The following is a 24,060-nucleotide window of genomic DNA, read 5'->3' on the forward strand; positions in this document are numbered from 1 at the left end:
TTTTTATATCCTCATGGCTATGCAGTAAGAGAAAGTATTAAGATGTACTTTAGAATGAGAAGTATTTAAACTGTATTTTACACTTCTGCTGAAAACCACCTTCAGGAAAAAAAGTGCCATGATCTTATAATGAGGAAAGGTTGGTAGCAAAATTAACTGAAACCTATTCGCTCTTAGATGGGAATTAACTCAGTTTCTTAGATTCTTATTATTTTATATACTTATAACCAGTGCATACACTTCACACAACTCTTGAACAGAATTATTCCAACCACCTGGCTACAAATCTGTGGTATATTTTAAGCCAAAACCAAACCTGAAATTCATCCAAGAAAAGTCTTCCTTCATCAGCAATCTTCCTCTTGTACATGTCCAGCAGTTGCTCCGAAGGTATTGGCTCGATGTTCAGAAGTTGCCTGTCATCATCTTTAACTGTGTAAATACGTTGAACATTTATTGCTACTGTCTTTGAAAATGTAGATTGCATTTCAATAAATGTGATTCTCAAACTGTCAGATAAATTAACAAAAGGACAACCTCTTTAGCAAAGCATGTTTAGTTTTCAAAACAATGGTGTTGCCTAAGGCAGGTTGAGCAAACGGGCCCTGGGCAGAGCAGAACCTGTTCACCTCTGCCACCCCACTGGATGAGGAGGAGGCTACCCACAAGGACATTGCATCAACAGCATTTCTGTACAAGGTGGGGACTGTCACGTCCAGATCACCACAACAGCCCCAACATCCACAACAGTTCATGGCCTTGCCCTCTGCTTCAGTTCTGGTCATCTATCGTCAGCGGTAAAACAGATTACTGTGCAATCAACCTACAAATGTAACAACATGTGGTGCCTACTTTTACAAATTTCTCCAAATTATTCTCTGAGTTGCAATAATCTGTATTATCTTTAATGATAAAGTAATGACTGAACAAGATCTAACATCTCTAACTGGACATTTATTCATTTTTAATTTACACTGAAAAGATATTTTTTTTAACAATCATGTGTCAAAGCAAATGGATTTGAATATTAACACAACTTCTCATTTAATGTTGTTAATTTCTGTGGGCTCAAATGACATAAATTATTTCATTCTTGAAGTTTCCTGGTATCGACTGATTCTGCCTTTCTTCATAGGCTTTGAAATTTTGCAGTAAAAACTGACTGGCTTATGTTTAAATTCTTGCTTTGAAAAAGGTGCACAGGAAAGGCAAATTCTGGTTGAAGCTGTATTTGATTCTGGACTTACTCTTAGGGCTAAACATACCACAACTATTATCTAGGATAATAAAATTTGGGTTGTAATTAAATAATAAACAAGAGTTTTTGAAGTACTGATAAACTTTCAACTCATTTAAGTATAAATACTTCTGCTATGTATTTTCTGAAGTATTTTTTCCTCCAAATGAGGTGTTATCCTGTTGATATCTATAATTTATTTATACGACCTAGAACGTAAATAATCCAAAGATGGCAGCTAGACATGTGACATTTTATTTCCACTTGCTAAATATATAAAGATACTTACTTGCAACAAGGTTCACGCCTTCAGAAGAATTGCTGTAGGAAACAAAAACATCTGTAAAAGCCTTGCCTAGTAAGACATATAGATGATAATGAGTTAAGCAGTTTGGTATGTGAACACCAAGACCATTTATAATCAGCAGCTGCATTACAAGCTCTCTGTGAAATTAGTACAAGAGGGCTACAACTGGGACTTAGAGGCCCAACGCAGAGGTGGTTGGAAGCCTTGTCCTCCTACTCTGAGTGTTATTGAGGGGGAGAAACAAGAGAACCACATCAAACAGCTTTACTGCTTGCACAACTTTGTCCATATTACCTGCAGCAAATACCTTTAGTTTCTTCACTGGAGTGCCTGCTCACACCATCTTTGTTTCTCTTGCTAAATAAGTGACAAAAAGCTAACATATACATAAAATACAATGAAATTGAGTTTAATTGCTAAGTAGCCAAGAACAAGCCAGACTCTCTGGAGCTGTACAAGCAAAAATTAGCTTTGCTTCCTTAAGCATAGAAGTTTCCATCTGAGCAAGAGCAGCTCCCTGTCCCGCTAAGGGACAGAACAGGGCAGGGAACAGGGCTGGAAGACACAAGTCCCCAAGTTGTGCTGTTGCCGGAGGGCTGACGTGTTTCTGAAGAAACTGCCCTAACTGCTCTGTCTCTACCAGCAGCAAATGTCCCCTCACACGTTGCACCACCTCCTTCACAGCAATAGCAGCAATTATCCTGGTCTTCCAGTGCTCTGGCAGCCATCAGGGAAGGCAGTGCCCACTCTTCTGCCAGCATCCACTGTCCTGCAGACCTGCCAAGGCACCTAGAGATGACTATAATAAACAAAGCCTCCCTGAGATATTGGTTTGGGTGAATAGACATTTGGAAGTGTTCCAAGAAAGTGTGTATTATTTTCACTACTTTAAATTTAAATAATGGAGGAAAAGGTTTCTGACATTTGTGAACGTTTTTTCACAAAACTAGTGACGAGACATTTTGTTCCAGCAGATGGGCTCTTCTGTGCCCTAAGAATGAGTATAGCAGAGAGATTTGAAATCTTTCATTGCATTTGCATTGGCAGACAAACCACTAAAACTTGAGTTCCTTTTGAAAGGATTAAAAGGTAAAAGGATGTCTTTTGTAACTTGTAAACTTGTAAAATTTTTGCTTTACCCATTGGGAAATCTTGTGGAAAAACAGAAAGCCTCCTCTCCCCACCCACCTGCTTTACATGAAACATGAAGCTTACCTAAGCTTTTTCTTGTGAAGTTCATAGATTTTGTACAGAACCAGTAGTAAAGCAATTGATGTCAGAACAATCAAGAATGCTAAGAATATAATCAGGGCTCTAGAATTATCTAGCAACAGAAAAAAGAATACATTTATTATTTCTTGAAAGCATAATTAATGGAATTTCAAAATTACATTTTTTTCCTTTTTTAAAAAGATCTGTATATTTCCTAGAATCAAGACACACTGACTTTTTTGTGAAAAAAATAATTAAATAGTTTTCAGATTTTAGTGTAAGTTTGTTATTCCAAAGTGCCAAAAACTTTTAAGCTCACAGAAAAGGAAGGAACTTCATTTCTTCATTAGTAAAACTGTCACTTAAACTCTCTACGTCCATTGTCACAATGCTACAACTCACTCATTGGTTCGGCATTACCGCACCTGCCTCCCGCTCTGTGTGAGCGGTACACCTGAGCGGAGCTCTCAGCTGCTCCTCATCTGGGAGCTGGAACCCCGGACAAGTCACAGATGTTCAGTTCCTGAAATGCAGGCTCTGAACACAGGGAAACACTCCTGAAGTGAACACTTTAATTTAGAGACATGAATTTCTAGTTGCATTCAAATGTTTCCTGAAGAAACCACAGCTGTGTAATAATTCTGAATTACAGTCAATGACTTGTCAACACGATCTGTTACATTAATGCTGCATGAGGATATTGTTTTTTTCAAATGCAGATCAACTATTTACTATAAAAGGCAGTTTGGATTTTTAGTTAGGAGCAATTGTAGTGGAAGTCACAGTTTACACTATTACTCTATGCTATGCTGAAGTCAATAAGTAAAAATGCTGTATATCTTTACTTACATCTGGTTTTTATACTCTTCTTTACTGGCTGCCCTCTATGTTCTCCATTAAACACCAAGATCTGCATGCAGTGGGTGAGAATAGAGAAGATATAACAAGTAAAATTTTCTGCATAAAAATTTTTATAAAGCAAAACACAATGGATATTCTAAATACATCCATCTGTTTTCAACAGATCAACCTCACTGACGGCAGGATCTGCTGTCTATCTTTTTATAGCCATTTATAGTGCAGCTCAGGTTTCTGCTGAAGTTACAGCAAGATCTAGATCCAAAAATATGCAGATGACTGGAAAAAAAAGTTAGTGAAATAGAAGACATTTTACAAAATCAGAGCTATCTCAAGAAAAAATCAAATTTATCTCTTATCAAAATAAAATCTCTCAACTCTGAAAAATAACCATGCAATACATAATAAACCATCATTATTTTATTTCCTTCAACAGTAAATATACAAATAGCCAACTTAATTGGATATTTTTAATACAAGTTCCTATATGGGAAGTAATTCATAGAAGTTTAAATTATAGAAGCCAAAATAAATATTTTTAAAAGATGCTTTCTTGCAACGTTAAATTTTGGATACTTTAACTGGTATTAAAATACTGACTTTGTTTAGATGTGTTTATACTTCAAAGTACATTTTACATTTATCCAATCCTTAATCGAAATTCCTGTCAGATCCAATAGTCAGCTTGAAGTTTGTACGTCAAATATTTCACTTTTCTGATGAAGCAAAATCAATCTTATCATTAAACTAAAGACTTAATGCTAAACAGTGGATAATATTAACACGACTGAAAAATAGCTATTTTAATAGTAATATTCTCCAGCTGCAAATCCTCCAAAAGGGGAGGAGAAGGACTTCCAGCACCATTGCTGACTGCAGACCAAGTTCTTCCTGAGCCTGCCTTCCCCCTAAGGGACACCTCTCCTGAAGGCTCAAAGGACTGTGCCCCAGCTCCCTCCCTCTGCTCTAAAAGGACGATGTGTTCAGGGGGTTGGTGGTTTCTGAATTCTGCAGCTGGAAAGAAAGCAACGGCAGGTGGTACCACCCAGAGGAGCAGCAGAGGTGGCAGAGAAAACAAGGAAGAAGCTTCTCAAATAGCAAAAGCCAGGAACCTAGTGCAGCAGTTGGGGTCAAAACCTCACTAAACCAACAAAGTATATTGGGTAGGTGCCTGGGTACTCTCTGAACAATTCAGTGTGCACACGGAAAGGAGTTGTGACATCCGCCAGCTCTCACAGGTGATCTGTTTTTCTCTGCAGCCTTCCATAACTTGACCCAGAATTCTTTCATTACTAGTTAAGTCCATAAGGCTTTCTCTGTTTTTCCAGTAAGAACTGGGCAAAATAAGTTTGAAGCAGAAGCAAGGGCTTAAAGCCAAGCAGATGCCAGTTTCTTCCGTGTGGCAAGCATTTTCGGCTCCTACAGGACCTCACTTTTATTTTCCAAATACAAACCTTTCTGAGTAGAATTTGTGGTCTTGGGCCAACACCTAGTACAACGCAAGTTGTACTGCATTTCCTCAGGAGACACATACAAGAGAGGAAAAGATTGTGGGAAAGGAATGAAAATGGTTCCTAAAAGTAAGAAAACTCCATCATTCCTACTGGTTACTTACTTACCTAAACTTTACTGAGAGGAGCTATCAGAATATAAAAAACATTCCTACTGGCCACATTAAGGGGATCAGGCAAAACCATTGGCTTTACAAGCAACAAATGCCAAAAGGGTGAAATGCCTGAAAGAAGAGAAAATAGCAGGAGGCCTTCAGGAGAGGGAAGCTTGTAAAGAAAGGATGATATATTTTGCAAGGAAACAAGGACAGGCTTGTAACAGGCTGATGTAAGGACATGAGAAAGGATCTGAACTGCTCTACACTAACTAGTCCCTGAAGCATCAAAAATCTTCACAGCAAAAAATTCTGAACAATTTATTTCTGAGCAATTATCTCAAGATTTAAATCCCGTATTTATTCTCTGATTGAAATGACAGTCACATATTCATTTAATGAAATTGTTGGAAACACTAAAATATTGGTTATACTTCAGAAACTGTTTTAAAACTTAGAGAAAACCCAAATTTCTCTCTGTCCAATGTACACACAATCCATTGAGCTTGTATTTCTCATGTTGTCAGAACCTACGTGGAATAGCACATAAGGGATTGATCAATAGGCTGGACACATAGCATTTTATTTCCGAAGTAACAGCTACTTCTTTACATCTGTGGCCTACAGATCCATAGATTAACTCCTCTGCCACCATATTTGCCTTTTTTCCTAAAATCAAATATAATATGATTAAACAATGAAAATACAGCAATATTTTATGTATTGAATTTAATAAGCCTACTTACCGTAAATGTATAGTTTGTCAAATACATGAGATTTTCTTTTTTAAAATCACAACGATTGTCGCTTCTGTCTTTTGTTCCATCATTTTCCCAAGTTAATTCAAATATTTTTTTTTCTCCATACACTTGTTGACTTTTGCACTTTATTTGGACAGCATTATCAGCTGTCAATGTTGCATTAACATCAGTCACTTGCTCTGGTTCTGTTCACAAAAGAAGCGTTACTGGTTCTATTCTCATGATTTCAAACCAAACATTTCAACAGCTGTATGTCTTCATGTCTATTTGTTATCTTCACTCTTAACAATTTCATTTTCTTCCTTAAACATTTCAGTCCCAATTTAACCAGATAAATAAAATCAATTTTGAGTTAACCATAGGCTTATCTGAATGGAAAAGTTGTGAAGGGGAACTGAAAAGGCTGGGATATTCAGAGCTTTTCTGACAGTCAGGCTGCAAAGATAATATGATGGCAAGTCTGTTGCGACTGACATGAGTTTCTCATTTGAGGAACATGGGACAACAGACAAGATGGGAACAAACAGTATTCTGTGTGAGTCTATGTCTCAAAACTTCTGTAAATGAAATTTTCTACCAGGAGTTACTATTATATTTTAGTATTTGGAATAGCATCCTTTTGCTTAAAGTCTCACATTACCTTAAAGCTGGCCTAACTTTTAACTTTTTAATGACAAGGAATCTGTTAAATCTAATCTGTATTTTCCAACTCTAATTTTTTACGTTGTAGAAAATGGGTTTCAGACTGGGGGCACAGCCCAAGGGACCTCTCATTGAGAGCTTATAAAACTTTTCATCAAGTAAATAAACTTCTGCATAAGGCAGCTCCATTAGCCACATTTCAGTAGAACACCACCGTGGAAATATTCCTCAAAATCACTTCCATTTGCAAGCTAGCATATTAAAAAAAAACAAAAAAAAAAACCCCAACCAAACAAAAATCCCACACACACACACAAAAAAAAAAAAGGCAGTTGCTTTTTCCTTCTGATGAAGAGCTAAGATGTGTGAGGCTTTATGAGCAGATCGAATGTCCCGGGTGGGGAGTGGCAGGATATTTGGCTTGGCTGTGTGGTTATAACATATCTGCTCATTTTTATCCACATGACAGATTCGTTAGATTCCTATTCAGCATATTACTGAGAGAGCTGTGACAAGGAGAGAGTGAATATTTCCGGAAGCAATGTGTTTGTTGAAGATGAGAAAACGTCTTATAAAATGTAGGGTGTTCTCTCCTTCTAAGGAGTTGTGCTCTACTGATACAGTCTCTTGTTCAAGAAGCCATAAAACTCTTCCATTATGTTCTTGATCATGTTATCTACTCTTGTAACAGTTGGAGAGGGTTTAATAAATACCATTAATTCATGAAGACAAGCAACTTGCTATTTTCCTCAAAAAGTTAGGGAACCAATGTTGTTTTCCAGAGCTATAAATTTATATTGTGGACTGGAGTCTACACCTGAGTTATTAAAATATAAGTGGTCCCCAGAAAGTGGGGGCTACAAAATATAACATGCTCAAACTAGATTATCATAGAGAGAAATGATTGCGCTCAAATTAGGGCTGTCTAAAAGACTTTTTCAGTATCTGTTACAGTTAAGTCTCCAATGAAATGGTTTACATTACCAATCAATTCATTTATCAGATTTATTTTTTTCTGCTAGGGCTTTAGGTGATAATTTTGATCCCTGCATTCTTTCAATGATAAACTAAAATTTGTCAGCTCAATGAGTAATAGGGAGATTCTAATGCTTTTGTGGATTGTCTATAAAACTGGTTACAAAACCTCTCTATATTCTGCATATTCCACAGAGGAATAGGATTCAAATTTAAAACAATAGTCTGCCAGAAGTCCATGTACTTCCCAAAGCTCTACAGAAACACATTTAATAAAAACAGCAGTCAGATTTAATGTTCTTATATGCCTATTTCTACATACTTTTCAGGAGTGCTAAAAGCAACAAAATATTTAATTATTCCTGTTGGGGTGGGGGGAGGGAGAGGGATCACCACTTTATCACTAGATCACCAGCACAAGACTAATATTTTATGTTTCACTAAAAAAATATTAAAATATTTTGCTTATTCAGTGAAATTAAAGGAAGTATTAATTGAGGATCTTACCAGGTATAAATAAATTTTCCCTATAGCTGTACCTCTATATTAGCTGAGCCTGGAGGTGGTGGAACCAGAGCTAAAATGTATTGGAAGAAACTAGATAAACATGGGGGTGTGTGCGTGTGTGTGTGTGTGTGTTGGTGGTTTTGTGATATTATTTTTTTTTCTCAAAGAAGTAATTAAAACAGTACAGGGCTCCACACCTAAAGATTAAAAGGGGGAAAAACCCACCACCCCAACAACAGAAAGCAATGTGTCTCCATTACGCCTTGTCTCTATCAGGAAAATATCTGCAGTGTGGTAGTTTTGGGGGGAGCGGGTCAGCTTTTCTTCTAGTTCTATTAATTGAACACGTGTGGCAAACAAAGAACCGGGACCAGGAGGGTAAGCTTTTGAAAGTACAGCCCCAAAAAGGTGCAGAGACCTTTCTGACAGCACACAGGTTGGCATACATTTGGCTTTAACCTAATGTGGAATCTTAGAAGCCGACTGTGTATGGGCATACCCGAACTGCCCAAAACGTGGTACAGGCATCACTGTCGGTGCAGGCTGGATAATGCAGGTCTGCTTTGAGCAAACAGGCAACGACAGAACAGACAGCACATTCTGCACATCCTTGTAGCTTTCATGCCACAAACAAAACAAAATGAAAGTTTTTCATTCTTTTTGCTTAATTTGAATCTTTTTTTTTAGATTGAGACATAATGCTTCCTAAAATTTTATCAAGAATTTCAAATTAATGCAGATTTTTTAAAAGAAAATCTAGTATATATAACAAGAATACTAACATGAAATGCATAATTACAAATAGATTAACATTAAGTAATGAAAAAAGAAACACTAATGATATGTCAATAAAATTCTTTTAACGTTAATCAGTTTCTTGGCTAATAGTAATAACATGTATGAAATACAATGAAGTACAATAGAAGGTACATATTCCCTGTATTAGTATCAGCATAACAGTTAGCAAACAGGAGACTTACCTGCTGATTTTGTTCTAAAGCTACATCTTCCAGGTTTTCCCATAATTCTTCCATTATTACTGTATTTGCTGTTTGTATATGGAGTCACAGATACAGAACCTAAGCTATAAGGTTCTAATTTTTGGCAAATAAAGTTAGTCATGTTGTCAAGTTCTTTCTCTTTAAGAAAAAATGAAAAATAAAATTAATTAATGAAATTAATGACATTGATGTTAGGAGCACAGTAAGTTTTACACTTCATCAGAGCTACCTGAAGCCACCATCTGTTTTGATTACCTTATACTTACTTGGTTTATCTTCCTTACTAAGGCTAAGTGAAGGCTCAGGAAGAGAAAGAAATATATTCCCCAATCAAAAAGATAGAAAGTTGAGGGTTTGTTCTGTTTTGGTTTTTACTTTCTCAGGATGTCATTTACATAGCTGTAATTGAAAACTAACATAAAAAGAGAGGCTGACACTTTCTTCTGTGTTCAGCCTGGGAAAGGGTTAGGAGGCAGATGTCAAAAGGCACCGAGCACTGGGCAACTCTATTCTGGCACGATGAGAGAGAGAGATGTGCGCTTTTGGTAAGGGCAAGCAGGACAGAAAGGAACTGCACCAGAAGCAACATGAGCGAAGCTATTGCCCACACTGCAGCTGGGGGGGGCTTTGGTCTGGGGAACTGGAGAGCAACGGCTGCTCTGTGCTGCCTTTGGGCTGCCCCAGACATCACCTCCCCACACCCCGGCACACAAACGCAGCCTCCTACGCTGGCCAAACCAGACCAGCCACAGAAGCTGGTGCATGGGGCTGCCACCCTTCTTAGCAGGGGTCAAATGTGGGGCATGGAGAATGGGAGATGATTTGCATATGGGGGGCACAGGAGCATGACAGCCTTCGGTTACTGTGGCAGTCCAGGTTTACAGAACGTGCAGTATGTGAACAGAAAGGATTAATTAACCCAGGAGTAGCTTAAAGCTGACATATATGTCTTAGAATCATGTATTAGGCTATTCATTTTCAAAACTTCATTTTCAAGTCCTTGTTTAGAAGAAAAGATCACACACTTGGAAAACATAGTCCCAGTATAATGGACACAAACGTACCCACCTAAATGTAAGGTGGCCTAAAACATCTGAAAGGAGTCACCATTTAGTAGAAGACAACCACCTGGCATTATCTGTCTAAACATGTATATTCTCACTGCCATACTTAGGACCCCTGACTTTTTCATACTCAGAAGGTAGGTCCCTGTCTTCTCAGAGAATATATTAACCAGCTACAGTAGCATTTCTTGAGACGAGAGCACACCATGCTACAAACTGATCAGGCAACCGATGATCTTGTCATAACTTAATACAAGAAGCATGAGAACTGAAGGGTGACAGAATTGTGTCCTGAAATGCTAAACTGAATAACCACATGGTTCAACTGGTACAACCTCCAAGGAAAGAAATCTGAACATTTGTACCCCACCCCCCCCAAAAAGAAATATTGTATGCACAATTTGAAGAGATTCCAATATGGTTTGACAATGCACCGTACTTGGTGGTCTGTAAATATTAAAACATGCAATGGATCACTCAATACTGAAGGAGTATATACTTACCTACATCATTGCATATCACAATATAGCCATGTATAGGACCCTTTGAAGTGTCACTAGGTTTCTTCCATGTAACTGTTGCACTTCTGGCATCACAAACTACTGTAAGGTTCTCTGGTGCTTCTGGAGCTGTTGTAAAAGAAAAATAATGGGGAGAGTAGTAAATGTTTGAAAGAAAATGCAAAATATTCCTCTTTTTACCTACTTTAATTAAATGAAATTTCACTGGATACTAAAGCAATATACCAATGTAATATTTTTCTTAGTCTCTTTTGTTCAAAGAAATTACACATAAGTATAAACTGAGTATATGTAAAAGCACCTGTCATGGTTTAACCCCGGCTGGTAATTAAGTACCACACAGCCACTTGCTCACTCCAGAGGGAGGGGGAGGGGAGTTGGAAAGGAATATAAAACTTGAGGGCTGAGATAAGAACAATTTAATAATTGAAATATAATAAAAATGAAAGAACAATAATAACAACAATGACAATAACAGTTATAATAAAAAGCAGGAGGGAAAGAATAAAATCCAGAGGGAAAGGAAGAAAGGAACACACAGCGCACAAGGCAACTGCTCGCCACCCCCCTGACCGGCACATCCCATGGTATGGAATGTATGCAATGCCTCTGGTCTGGTCTGGTCAGCTGGCCTGGCTGTGTCCCCTCCCCCGTTCCTTGTGCCCCCCCAGGCCGGTTTGCTAAGGAGGCCTGAGGAGCTGAAAAGTCTCACATCAAATCACATCAAAGCCACAGCACAGGCTCCACTAGCTCCTAAGAACTTAACTCCGTCCCACCTGAAACCAGGACAGCATCATATTAGAGCAATTTCAAAAATTAAATTAATTCAGGACAAGGTGAATACATCAATACCCTATATTACTAAAATTGTCCAACATTTCCAAATGTTATATATTGGTTTGATTTCTTTATAATTTTAAAAAAAAAACTTTAAATGTCTGACCTGCATTTTTATTTGCAGGTTACTTGATCTAGGTTGATTTCCTTTTTACTTCAGAAAAAAAACCTAAGCTACTTCCAAGGATGATGCTTTGGAAGAACACATCATTTTATCTGGAGACATTATTTGCAATTATGCTATCACATATTTTTCAAATCAAGAACTTAGCGTTTGTTTTTGACAAAGCCTGCACTTTTAGGTCTGGTTTTGGTTTTTTTTTTCATTCACAGTTCCTTACATTTGGCTATGTTCTCACCCTCAAAAAAAAAAATCACCATCTCTGAGAGAAGGAGAGGAAGGCATCAGACTGGAAGACTGGGACTGAGGCTGGAGAGGGAAAGGCAGACTGTGCCTGCAGCCAAAGAACAACCACAAGGGCAGGAGACAAGGCGGGAAGAGCTGGACAAGAACCTGAGAGTAGCTGAGCATGCTGCTCAAAATGTATGTTCAACCCCAGGAAACGGAGATCGTGGGATTCATAGTAGCGGTTTCCAGAAAGAAGTGAAACATAAAGGAAAAATAAGCATTACACTTACCACCATAATCTGTTGTTATGTTGAAGGTTTGGCTGGAAACATTCTTTTCAAAAAATTGTATGGTACCAGTGCAGCTGTACTGATGGTTGGGTAATAAACCATCCAGCTCTGTACAATTTTGGTTTAGTTCTGTAATGTCTGATAAACCTGTAGACAAAAAAAGAGCTTTATCAATATTTTTCACAATTCCAAAAGTACATGGTACCATTTTAACTAGGATTTTCTCTACCATATTTATTTAATACAATTTGTAACAAACTATCATAGATAGTATTCCAAACAGAAGAGCATTCAATGTAATCCAAACACTAGGGTTTAAGTTCTTTTATACTAACTTAGTTTGCATAGATCTTTAATTTTCATCAGTAAAGCTCATATGATTTGACTTTCTTAGAAAACAGTTTTCCCACCAAAATCAAAACATTTCATGGGAGTCTGGCAGAACCCTGGTGTGGCTTCTTAACTCTTCAGCTCCCTAAAACATGCAATCCCCAGCCCCAAGCATTTATCAAACATTTTTTCTGGGACACATAAGGACATCCAGAATCCATATCTTCCCCACCACACTAGGCGCCTTTCATCAAGCAGATCTTCAGGCTGGCCGGCTCAAAGGGCAGCAAACCTGGATTCTTGCCATCCAGGAGCCTGCAAAGCCAGCTGCCCAGTAGTCTGCAAGGGATCAGCTCACAGCAGACCCACAGACTGCAGGATTCCCAGTCTCGCAGCTCCCCTTCAGACCATCAAGCGGAACCTCAAAATCTCCAGAAGTCTGCAGTTTGTGAAGCTGGTAAGCTCATGAGCTCTCTGGGTTTGAACTTTCCCCAGACCTGCAGTGCCTGGGGACCATAGTCCCCAGCCTGGTGATCCCAGAAATTCTGAGCAGCCTTTCCCTCAAACTTGTACAATTAATTTAAATCTGCCAGTCTCTCATTGAAAGACAAGATCAACATTGCTTTTTAAAATAAAGAAATAAATTTTAAAAAACTTTTTTAAATACCTTAGAGGTGTCTTACCTTTGCAGCTAACAGTCACATTAGCACAGGCAGAGTTTTCCCAACATAATTTTGCAGATGTGCTGGTTTCATTCTCAACTTTGAAAGCATTATTGCTGCTCTCTGAAAAGGTTTAATATTATATGTGACTGTGACATTGGCTATATTGATTCTTTAAATAGCAATTTTTTCTTTTACATTTGTGGACTTGTTCTACAATATGAAGATACAATTGGCACAGAATAACATACAAAGAATTTAAGAAGGGATGGAAAGTAAAAATTGAAAAAGCCTACAAAGCTTTTTTTACAAACCTAAAGACGCTGCTGGTATTAAAATATTAAATGAAACTTTTAATCCAACAATCTCTTTAGTGAACAAAATGTCCAGTATAAATAGTAGCTTTCAAGTGCTGGCTGGTCTTGCTATTGCTAACCATGCTGTATATTGCTAATTTAGTTAAACTTCCCTTTTCTCCTTTACAACAAGAAAATTATATTTTTTTACACCCTCCTTTAAGAAAATACTGAGATGTTTTAAGATGCAGCTTCAAAATATCTTGCAAACCAAGCACAAAGTATGAAAATCTTCTGAGTCTTTGAAAAAAGACAACAATAGACAGACTAAGCAATCCAGGAAAGATAAATTGCTGTATGTAGAAAAGGAAAAGAGAAAAGGGAAAGAGAAAAAAGGGAAAGAAAAGGAGAGTGGAGAGGGGAGAGGGAAAGGAACTACTAAAACCCTTCTACCCTTCTATACCTACCAGGTGGAACAATAAGATATTCGTCTGCACAATTTTTAACTCTAACTGTATATCTCATGCATCTCTGAAGTTTTACTGTATAAGTACTGGAATCCACACGAAAGTTCTTATACCCCAAAATAACATATTCTCTGTTTTTTCTGAGATTTTTCAGTGTAACTTTAGCCATGTTCTTGTCATCTTCTACACGTGTTATAATGTACTTCATATCTAAAATAAAAAAGAGCAAACAATGATTTTATGCCAAATTTTAAACCCATTAAAAGTTTTATCGCACCCCTAGTGCCATATATGTTTTAAGAATCAAAAAATGCAGCAAAATTAACTGCTCCATATTCTTTATTTTTATTTTTTACTTTAAACAGTTGTTAGGTCAAAACAGAAAATTCCCTTAGGAAAAAAAACACCCTTTAAAATAATTCTCTATGTAGGAAAGTTAAAGAATTAAAAAGATGAGAATTCCAGAACCAGATTTGCTTTAATTTCAAATGTTATTTCAAAATGGAATACTTTGTTTTGTCACATTGAATCATTTGCTTGAACAGAGATTTCAAATTTTCTTATTCAAAGCATTTCACAACCATCTAGTAAATAATGGCTATAGTTTGTCCTGACAATTAGAAAGGAGAGGTCTCTAATTCTGAAGAGAGATAAACCAATGCATAAACTTTAGTTTTACTTTAGTTATGAATTGCGGTTTGCAGCATGTGATTATCAGCATGATGGGGAAAAATTAGAGAGTGCCTAGTGGAAGGAAGGCAGATCTCTTCTGCAGCCATGATATCAACAGCATAGTGCAAGGCAACTTAACAGAACTGTAAATGAAGATGAGAAGACCACAAATGTTTATAACTTTATTCCTACTCATCCAGAACTGGAAGACAGTTTATAAAATAACCTGAGATGCTAACTGGTCAGTTTTCCTTTTTTTCTGTATTTGAGTTTACTGATTTGGTCAAATGTCAGCACTGTGGAATAGGAAAGGGTTTGGTTCTTACCACAAGGTTCTTCAGTTGTCACTATGGGAGGCTCTACAAGAAAAGAATACAAAACAAAATGAAGGTGTAGCTCAGCAGGTTTGGCTTTTGTTTTTCACAGAGCATTGGAGGAGGGTGGCTGATACTGGCCAAGACTCTTCATTCATTAAATTCAATACAAGTAATTGTAATAGTATTCCACTCACATTTGAAAAGGGAAGAAAACATCCACTACACATAACCTCATTTTTAAACTATTTATTTTAGGGATCATGTGTCTTTCATCATTTTCCAATGACATCACTGACTACAAATCAAACTGGTTGTTAATAACTTTTCTGCATAAAAAGTTACACAAGAGTATTCCAAAATCACACATTCTCATAGCAGTATGATAAGCTGTAGCAATTTCCCAGGATACGTAGGCTGTGCAAAGGCTAACTGAACAGTATCTGATGTCACTAAAGAAACGAAATTTACCTACTTTTTGCACAGTTACTCTTACCTTTGGAAAGAGATTTATGCAACAGTACAAATCATTTTACAACTATTTTTACAGTGAAATGCCCAAAAGAAATTAAGAGTTGGTTTTTAGAAAATCTGTATGGAAGCTTGAGTAAAGAACTTCATCCTGAAAACAAATGCTTAAAATATACTATAGTATAAGTATTACCAAAAGAGACTGATATTTATTTTCTTTCATAGAAGACAGGCCCTAGATTTGCATCCTTCCAGACTGGGAGTCATCTGGCTGAGTAGTGCTCTTGAGAGGGTAAACTGAGAAGGGCCAGGGGAGAGTTACCAAGACGGTTAGGGGCAGACGACCCACAAGTAAAAGCTAAACTCAGCTTGTCAAAGAACTGACAGCAGCTTACAGCTGCTTGAAGGGCAGTTACAAAGACAGTAAGAGTCCAACTCCTAGATGTACTTTGCCCAAGCACACACATATAGTTTTACTGACCCGAGTAATTCCTTACAGCCCAATTGCAATAATAATATGCGTAAACATTTGCAACATTAGATCCCAAGAAAATGTTAATGCAAAGTGAAACAAAAGGTGAGCCACCAGAAAACAGAGAAGCACACAGATCTTGGATGTATTCATACTGTTTTGCTGCTTGGGCAAATTTCTGTGAATATCAAAAGGAGTACTGACACAGTAGTTGACAGACTTCCCCTGCTTACTATGGCACTGTGTGGAAATAATTTCTATTTTTCACTTGCTTGACAAGTAGCAAATCTGGTATCTTTAATATCACTCATAAAGTATTAATAAGATTCCTAAAAAAACCCCTTAAGTTTAATGCAGTTGTATGCCTAATTTGTATGCCTAAGTTTGATAAGAGAAATTCAGAACAAATTCCCTCATTCTAACACATTTTCTGTGCTTGCAGCATCATAATTGCGATAACTGTGTGCAAGTTTGTCACCTATTGTGTGAGTGGGGATGATCCCAGTGTTTGCTGGCATGCTGACTGGTGAGATGGTGCTGTGCAAAGATGTTGAATTGTAATCATCTGTAAGGAAATAAACAACATATCAGCATTAAAAGTAAAATTCATTATTTCATATGGCTGTGTCATCAGAAATGTCTTACACTATTGCATTATTTTATTTTCTTCTGGGTTTTTTGTAATTTAGAGAAGAGTGCTGAAATAAAAATCATGTTAACATACCCAATAAACCAGAAAATGAGTATTTGGCTAGAAAACAAATTTTGGGGGCGTAAACCACGTAGTAAGGAATTTTGCAATGTACGAGGACAAAGTTTTGGTCATTATTTAGGCATAATCCAGGATGAAGTCAACATAAAAATGGCATTAATAATTGTCAACTGGGAAAAACTTAAACATTTTTCTACAGTCTTATAGTAAAATGCAGTAATGAACAGTGCTTGTGCTTTTTCAGAAGAAAACATCCAGTAGTGTGCGCTGGCCAGATCGCATACCTTGCTTACTGTATTACTTACTATATCTTAGTATTTCTCTCCCTGCTTATAAACCACTGACAGGTTTCTGTATTCTCTTTTAGATCCATTCCTAGTGCTCTTGCTTTGGCAACAGCATTGTTGACAGCAGCTGGAATTTTGATACTATTGTGATGTCTACAAGACTTAGCCATCAGATACCAGATTCTGGAAATAATTCTGGTATTGTCACTACACCAAATTGCAGATACCTTTTCTATTTGATGAACCATAAGCTGGAAAAGGCTACCCTGAGGCTGAACTGCTGAGCTTTCCCCTACAGTTCAGAGAGCAGCAAGTGGTGTCTAAAGGAAGATGGCAAACCTGATGAAGCATTCTCGAAGGCAATGGAAGCGCGTGTGGTGAGGGCAGCAGTGGTGCGTGCTGGGTTGCTGAGTCCCGTGGCAGGGACAGAGCCTGCATGCGTGGAGAAGTATGTGCTGTCTGCAGGAAAGGCACCTGTAGCGAGAGGTACAGCAGTTTCGTTAACGCTTCGGAGGCTACCTGGTCAAGGAAGGACACAAAGCTGCACACACCACAGGACTGGGCTGGGGTGCTCTCGTACTGGGGCACTGTGAGCTCCTTAGTCAGCAAAGGCACACCAAACACTCCAGGTGCCGGGGGGGTCCAACAGGGGTCAGCTGAACATCCAGTAAGTATAATCTTTTTTGGCACTGACTGTACCTCTTTTTTAAATGTTGTGGTTTAAAATATACTCAAATTCATGACTCAAAACCAGATTTGTCCAATATTCCTGCCTCTTAAGACAGTGTATTTCATTTCGTTGGGCTAAATGAAAAGGCAATACACACTCTGTGAGATAATGGCACACAGGAAAAGGAGAGAAGAAATGATCAGAAAAAAAATCAGTGCAGGTCTGTAATGTAAATTAAAAGTTGCTTACCAGGTGTAGTCGTTGCTGACTCAACTCCTTAGAAAGAGAGAGAGAGAGAGAGAAAGTGTAAGTTAAACTTCAAGGAATTAAACACAAGCATATATGCCAAAAATATAGACAGAAACATTCCTTCCCCTTAACCATCCGTGGAGCTTTCCCCGGGGAATTATACATTCTGAAGTCATATTTAGTGGCATGTAGCAACAACCAGACCCCCAAAATATAAAGCCATACATGATACGTGGACTGATAGTGTCCACATTAAAAATAATTTTTCTTTGAGCCAGGAGTCTATGCTGTGCAGCCTGAGGGGTGGAGACAGCACCAGGAGGGCTGTGGTGCTGCCAGTTCACTGAAACAGATGAGCAGCAACGCTGTGGTCCTGAATTCACTGTTACCTTCAGCGGTGCCTGCAGGTGAGAGTGATGTGGAGTGTGCAGGTGGAGGTGACATAAGGGAGGGAGAGCTGGTGTTTGCCAGATTTTCATCTCCTGCTGCACAGTGAGGAAAAAATACCAGGTGAGCAATGCATGAAAGTGAGAAACTCGTTGCAAACAGAAAGGCTAACAGCTGCTCTGAATTTTTTAGCAATAGAACAAGCGGTAATGGTTTTCAACTAAAAGAGGGTAGATTTATATAAAATATTAGGAAGAAATTCTTTACTGTGAGGGTGGTGAGACACTGGAACAAGTTGCCCAGAGAAGCTGTAGATGCCCCATCCCCGCAAGTGTTCAGGGCCAGGCTGGATGGGGCTTTGAGCAACCTGGTCTAGTGGAAGGTGTCCCTGCTCATGGCAGGGGAGTTGGAACTAGATGATCTTTAAGGTCCCTTCCAACCCACAAACCATTCTATGATGATTCTTTGATAATGTTGAATTGTTTCTGCCTCTGGCAAAAAAGAACAAATTCACGTTGCTCTCCGATTCCTACCCAGGCTGTGCAACACATACACTTGGCTTTATTGCAAGAGCCTGGCTTGCAGTTAGGTCTGCAAGACCACTAATTCCAAATTCCCACTGATTTGATTGGGATGCCTTTGTGGCAAAGAGATTTGATCATCCTTTAGCAAGGTGTCAGAGATGCACTGACTTCAGGTATTTGAAAACACAGCTGAAAGAGGCGAATTGGTGTGCAACTTGCAAAAAGCCCAGACGGATTGAGGTGATTTTGTTTCATGTTGTTGACCCAGGAACATCCCTCTTCCCACAGTCATCAGATCCTGCTATGGTGCCTGAGGAGCTCTGCATGAATTGCAGGAAAGTGCCACTGTGACAGCTCAGCATCAAACTCTCATCTAAGAGCTCAGGAGGAAGGGGTGTCCATAAGGAAAACATGAACTCAAAACAGCAGCCTGTTATAGCTTGAATTCTGATTGCTTTCTTCGAAAAACACGTTTTAAATCCACACCTTTGATTTAATTAAAATAAAAACCTAAATATGTCCTCATCCCATTAACAAATGTTGTTAGAATATAATTAACCTCAGTCAACACACATCACCAGATGGCTTTAAGAGTGATGTGGTTAACCAATGTATGATAGAAGTAGATGCCAGTTCAGCTAAAACAGAAAAGAAGCAATATGGTGGTCCTGAATTCACCATTACCTTCAGCAGTGCCTGGAGGTGAGAGTGATGTGGAGCGTGCAGGTGAAAGTGACACAGGGGAGGGAGAGCTGGCAGTTGCCAGATTTTCATCTCCTCCTGCACAGTAGGGAAAAGATATCATCAGTGAGCAATGCATGAAGGTGAGAAGTTCATCTAGAGTAGACAAAGGGAAATGGTTTGTATGGCTTTCTGCGAGCCATGCTTTTCAGAACATATTTGACTGGGGGATACTTAAAATTTTTCATGTTTATCAATATATTTTGCAATACCAAAAGCTAAAACCCTCAAATTATTTCGCATCATCACAGAGCAGTGTATAGAAGTAGTATCAACAAATAGAAGGTGACGTTTTCCTGAACGAAGACCAATTTTATTGCTAAGAAGAGACATCACCACTAATTCTGTTGTCACGAAAAATCCTGTCTATAATTCTCGCCACACAAGGGCTGCAAAGCCAAGCCTCAGCGTTCCTGAAAGTCGTTTACTTTCTCTAATATTAATTTATAAATGGCAGCACCCTTCCTGGACCATCCTGCTGATGTTTAAGAATCTCTCCAAATAACTCTTATCTTCAGGTTATAAAATAACTCTTGACTTGAGCTGGGAGCCAGGAACTTTTCACAACTATAAAACAAGCCTCACTTTTACACTCTGCTTTGAAATCCTGACCCAAAACATTTTGTGTTTATGTAATGTAAAATTTCTGTTGCTAGAGACAAAAAATAGATGGCAATGGCTGGAACCATAAGTTTGTCCTCATCGCTATATTCTTTACTCATTTTGAGGATTAGAAGCTTCCATTCTGACATGAGAATCCTGAAATCATCCCGAAAGTATGCGTATTCCCTCAAGACATCTCTCTCTAACAGGCCGATATGCTTTCAGCAAGGAACAAACCCACTTGGTCAGGAATTCCTTGCTGTGACTGTCCACAAACTGTCATCTGCCCATCTGGGTCTTCCTTTCTCTCCCTTTTTCTACTACTTTCCTGAATTTTGGGGTTGTTTTGTTTTGTTGGGTTTTTTTTGCCATTTGTGTTTTTCAGATACTGCTTTACTGTTTATAATTTCTCTGTTATTTCATCTTCCCTATGTGGTACTTCACAACTGTTGTAGCTCTACACTTTTGAAAATAAACTCCTTCAAACTTTAAAGCAAAAATCCAGGTTTATGTGAAAAACTGCAATACTTATGAAGGATACGTGTTCTATTGCCCTGTTCATGTACCAGCATCAAACCCACATATCTCACCTCTGACACAGAAGCTCAACACGGGCAGATCTCCTGGGACTCCAGGATTTTCTCCTTATCGACCCAACAAGCAGCAGCACATGTTGGCTGCTCAATAGCCACCATGGATTCTGCACCCCGTACAGACAGTTCAGACGACCAACAATAACCATTAATAAAACACAACCAGTGATGACAGTCACCTGTGGAGAGTGAGCAATTTCTTTATGCTCAGAAGTGTCATGAAATGTGTATAAGCCATAATATAAAAATGAATGTAAACAAAAACTAAAATCTTGTAAATACTTTTATAGTGAACAGTTGAATTTGTTGTGGACTGTACATTATTCAAGATCTCTTTCTACAAATTAAAATTTGGAAAAAGCCAATAGTCTGGTATTTTAAAGAAAAAGTATCAATGAAACTAAAATGAAGTTCAGCTAAAATTAGTAATGCAGAGCTACCTACTTCATTCATTATAGAAGTAGGGAGAGATGTTGCCTAAAATCTGGTCCATGAGGTGAGGATAAGGGCCTGCCTATAGTTTTTCTGAAATCATATGAAACTGTCAAAATAAAACTGTTCTTAATTGTAAAAATATAATCTGTAAAAAATGTAGTAGACTGACAACAGTCTGAATAACTTAATAACTGAATAAATGGCTTAGAAGCCACAATGTTAACAGCTCTAGTCTATATATCCTGAAACACAGAACCACATTTACTTTTCTAGAGCTACAGAATTGGCAGATGAAGCTTCCCAACCTGAGAGATGTTACAGACAAGAAGAAAAATGCAGACAATTTTTTGAATTATTGATGTATCTCCAGCATCTGCAATTAACAGTAAGGACTGGAACATTTATTGACAGCAATTGTCTAATCTAACTGTATACATTAGACTGCCAAGGAACCTTGTAAAATCTAACATGTATATTCATTCATATTTGCCACGAGCAATCAACTTTACATGCATCTTCATGTTTTTTTAAACTCAGTGTTTGAAAGCTGGTCACTCTAAGTTCCATGACATGATTTTTCTTTCTTCAACTGGCTTATGAACTGAAGAATCAATTATTCCCCCTCCTTCCCAAATCTTACTTTGGTTCAGCTCATTAAACATACCTTAAGTCAAAAATTAACTTTCTGTGAGCATCTATACAGATCATCCTTCACTTAAACAACTGTTTCCAAGAGAAGAATAAAAGGAATTGCAGAGAAAGTCCTAAATGAAACTCTGATCAGAGATTAATGAAACATTTAGAAATACTTTTCAAGCTATTTACTGATCTCTAATTCAAACATGATGAAGACAAAAATATATACTTCAAGATTCCCTCTTCCAAATGAAGGAAGATACAAGCAAAAGAGGGTTCATAAGACTGTCACAGTGTTGAATTTCTCGTTGCCTCACTCACTCCCTTAAGATTCCTGTGAAAGTCCTTTTCCCCATCTTCTTTCTTGCAAAGTTAGGAATAATGCTACTAGCTTAAATACAGCATGAAGTTTATTAGCTCACTCACGGTGACAGATGCTAAATGTTACACACAATCATAGAACTCGAGGTTGGAAGTGACCTCAAGAGATCGTCTAGTCCAACTGCCCTACTCAGACCAGCGTCAAGAGTAGATCACTTCTTAAAACAGGAGGTTTTTTCCCAGGCTTGCCCTTTTTTCCCTCCAAATAAGTACTGGAGTTTTTACAGAATTTCATGGCAGTTTTATGTCCTTCTAAGCATTTTAGAGGTCTCCTGCTCTTCTATGATTCTATTTTATTTTATGATTTATTACAGCAATGGAATAGGATGCAGTTGAGAAGAATTCAATAGGTGGCACTAGAACACTACAAACCCCTCCCAAACAGCAAAGCAGATACATTGCCCCATATAAATGGAAGGGGAACAGAGGATCCCAACACACCCGACTGTGTTACTCCAATATTAATAGGCATATTGGTGCACTTAATTTACTTTTCCCAATACATCCCACAGGTAACAATTATGTCTCGGCTAATCTTGGGTTACCAAAGTTAACCTCAAAGTCAAAACTGTCTGCTCACTGCTCATGTTTATACTCTAAAAGATAACTCTGGAATTTTGAGAGCTGAAATCTAGTATCATTAACATTTAATAGGGATGTCCAGCCCCCAGAAAACATGCCATGCAGTATGAAAGCCTGATGATTACAAAACTAAGCAAGTTGCTCTGGGTTTAAACAGGAACTATCCCAAACCTTTTCTCAAATCTTAAATTACATCCAGTGATAAGACATTTTTAAGATAGTATGGGTATGATAGGCTCAGATAGCCCAAGCAGAAGGATTGAAGTATACAAAAAGTTTCTACTACTGAAGGAACTTTTCTAAGCTTCCCTTTCCCTTCTCTTGATTTTGCCACCAGTTGGTTCCTGCTGACTTACCCAAAAGATTTGCAACCCATCAGTAACGTTTGAGCAGATCCGGCCTTAGTCGGGTGCCCTACAAAAAGGTCCAGCCAGCACACCCCACGGGCAGGCAGGAGCCCGGCTAATCACTGCTGTTCCCTTTGCTCTCTGGCTACCAGCTGGCAGACAGTGCAGCTGCTGCCTGGAAAAAAGGTTTGAGAGGGAATGACAGGCTGTCGACGTAATACACTTGAAATGGGTGAGCTCCTGAAAGCTCAAAGACACTCAGGCCCTGGGAGTGAAACATAGGACTACCGTATTTTGAAGAACCCTTTCAATGTTCATCAAGAACAGCAAACACAAAAACTGTGAAAGAAACCAGGTCACAGAAGAGCCAAACGCTTCAAAGCCTGAGAGCAGCAGGCTGTATGGGTCACATTGGAGGTACGGGAGCTGCTCTGTCGCCGATGCAGTAGTGATGGCGCTCACTGCAGTGAGCTGTGCTTGCACCTGTGTAAGAAGTTACAGCTCACTGCTGTCCTTCGGGAAAGACAGAATAAAGTGGAAAAGTTTTCCTCTTGGCAGGACCAAATGACTCAACAGAAGGCAACTCAGAACTAGAATACTGTGTCTCAAAGAAGTCCAGAGCCTGATCTTCTTGAGCAGAAGGAGGTACCAGCACACGGTTCCTGTGCACGTGTTACTAAAGGGAGCTCCAGCTTATCCATACTGTTGAATCTGCCTTAAGAGCCTAAAAGCACTATCATGTTTATACAGGAAAAAATACATTAGCTGATGACAAGAAATGTGCCTTTTAGCTCAGTTGTGCTGTTGAAGTTGCACAGTGGGTAAAATAGACCCAGTTTTGTATTTCCTGCGGAGCTGGGCCAGGGCTGGCATTTGCACGCCAGCAGCTCAGGCTGTCCCCGCTGAGCACAGGAGCGCTGCAGTGTTGCATTCCTTGATGCACGCAGCATAGAGAAGCCTGGAAAGGAGGATGTCTTTCTGCTAATAGTGCATTTGGTGTTTTATCTAGGGTGATGCCATACCAGCTGGCTCTGAACATCCAGCTGCACTCTGTGTGTCTTT

General features: G+C 38.5%; 1 protein-coding gene across 14 annotated transcripts in view; it reads right to left on the bottom strand.

Annotated features, from left to right (window-relative positions):
• PTPRC (protein tyrosine phosphatase receptor type C) overlaps positions 1–24,060 on the bottom strand; it is a 70,165-nt gene that overhangs the window by 11,932 nt on the left and 34,173 nt on the right. For 2 of the 14 annotated variants that reach the window (XM_014280630.3, XM_014280631.3), the window contains 16 exons: positions 19,365–19,460; positions 18,159–18,254; positions 17,770–17,796; positions 17,190–17,324; positions 16,330–16,416; positions 14,921–14,953; positions 13,923–14,132; positions 13,181–13,282; positions 12,168–12,314; positions 10,674–10,799; positions 9,086–9,244; positions 5,967–6,166; positions 3,606–3,666; positions 2,760–2,868; positions 1,527–1,558; positions 317–432 (listed from right to left, as the gene is read on the bottom strand). In XM_014280630.3, coding sequence (XP_014136105.1) covers positions 317–432; positions 1,527–1,558; positions 2,760–2,868; positions 3,606–3,666; positions 5,967–6,166; positions 9,086–9,244; positions 10,674–10,799; positions 12,168–12,314; positions 13,181–13,282; positions 13,923–14,132; positions 14,921–14,953; positions 16,330–16,416; positions 17,190–17,324; positions 17,770–17,796; positions 18,159–18,254; positions 19,365–19,460 — 1,736 coding nt within the window. The remainder of the gene's footprint in view (positions 1–316; positions 433–1,526; positions 1,559–2,759; positions 2,869–3,605; positions 3,667–5,966; positions 6,167–9,085; positions 9,245–10,673; positions 10,800–12,167; positions 12,315–13,180; positions 13,283–13,922; positions 14,133–14,920; positions 14,954–16,329; positions 16,417–17,189; positions 17,325–17,769; positions 17,797–18,158; positions 18,255–19,364; positions 19,461–24,060) is intronic. The other 12 variants (XM_027806576.2, XM_055724342.1, XM_005440094.4 and 9 more) reach the window with 10 other exon arrangements.

This window comes from Falco cherrug, chromosome 12 (genome assembly GCF_023634085.1).
Source record: "Falco cherrug isolate bFalChe1 chromosome 12, bFalChe1.pri, whole genome shotgun sequence".
Classification (NCBI taxonomy): domain Eukaryota; kingdom Metazoa; phylum Chordata; class Aves; order Falconiformes; family Falconidae; genus Falco; species Falco cherrug.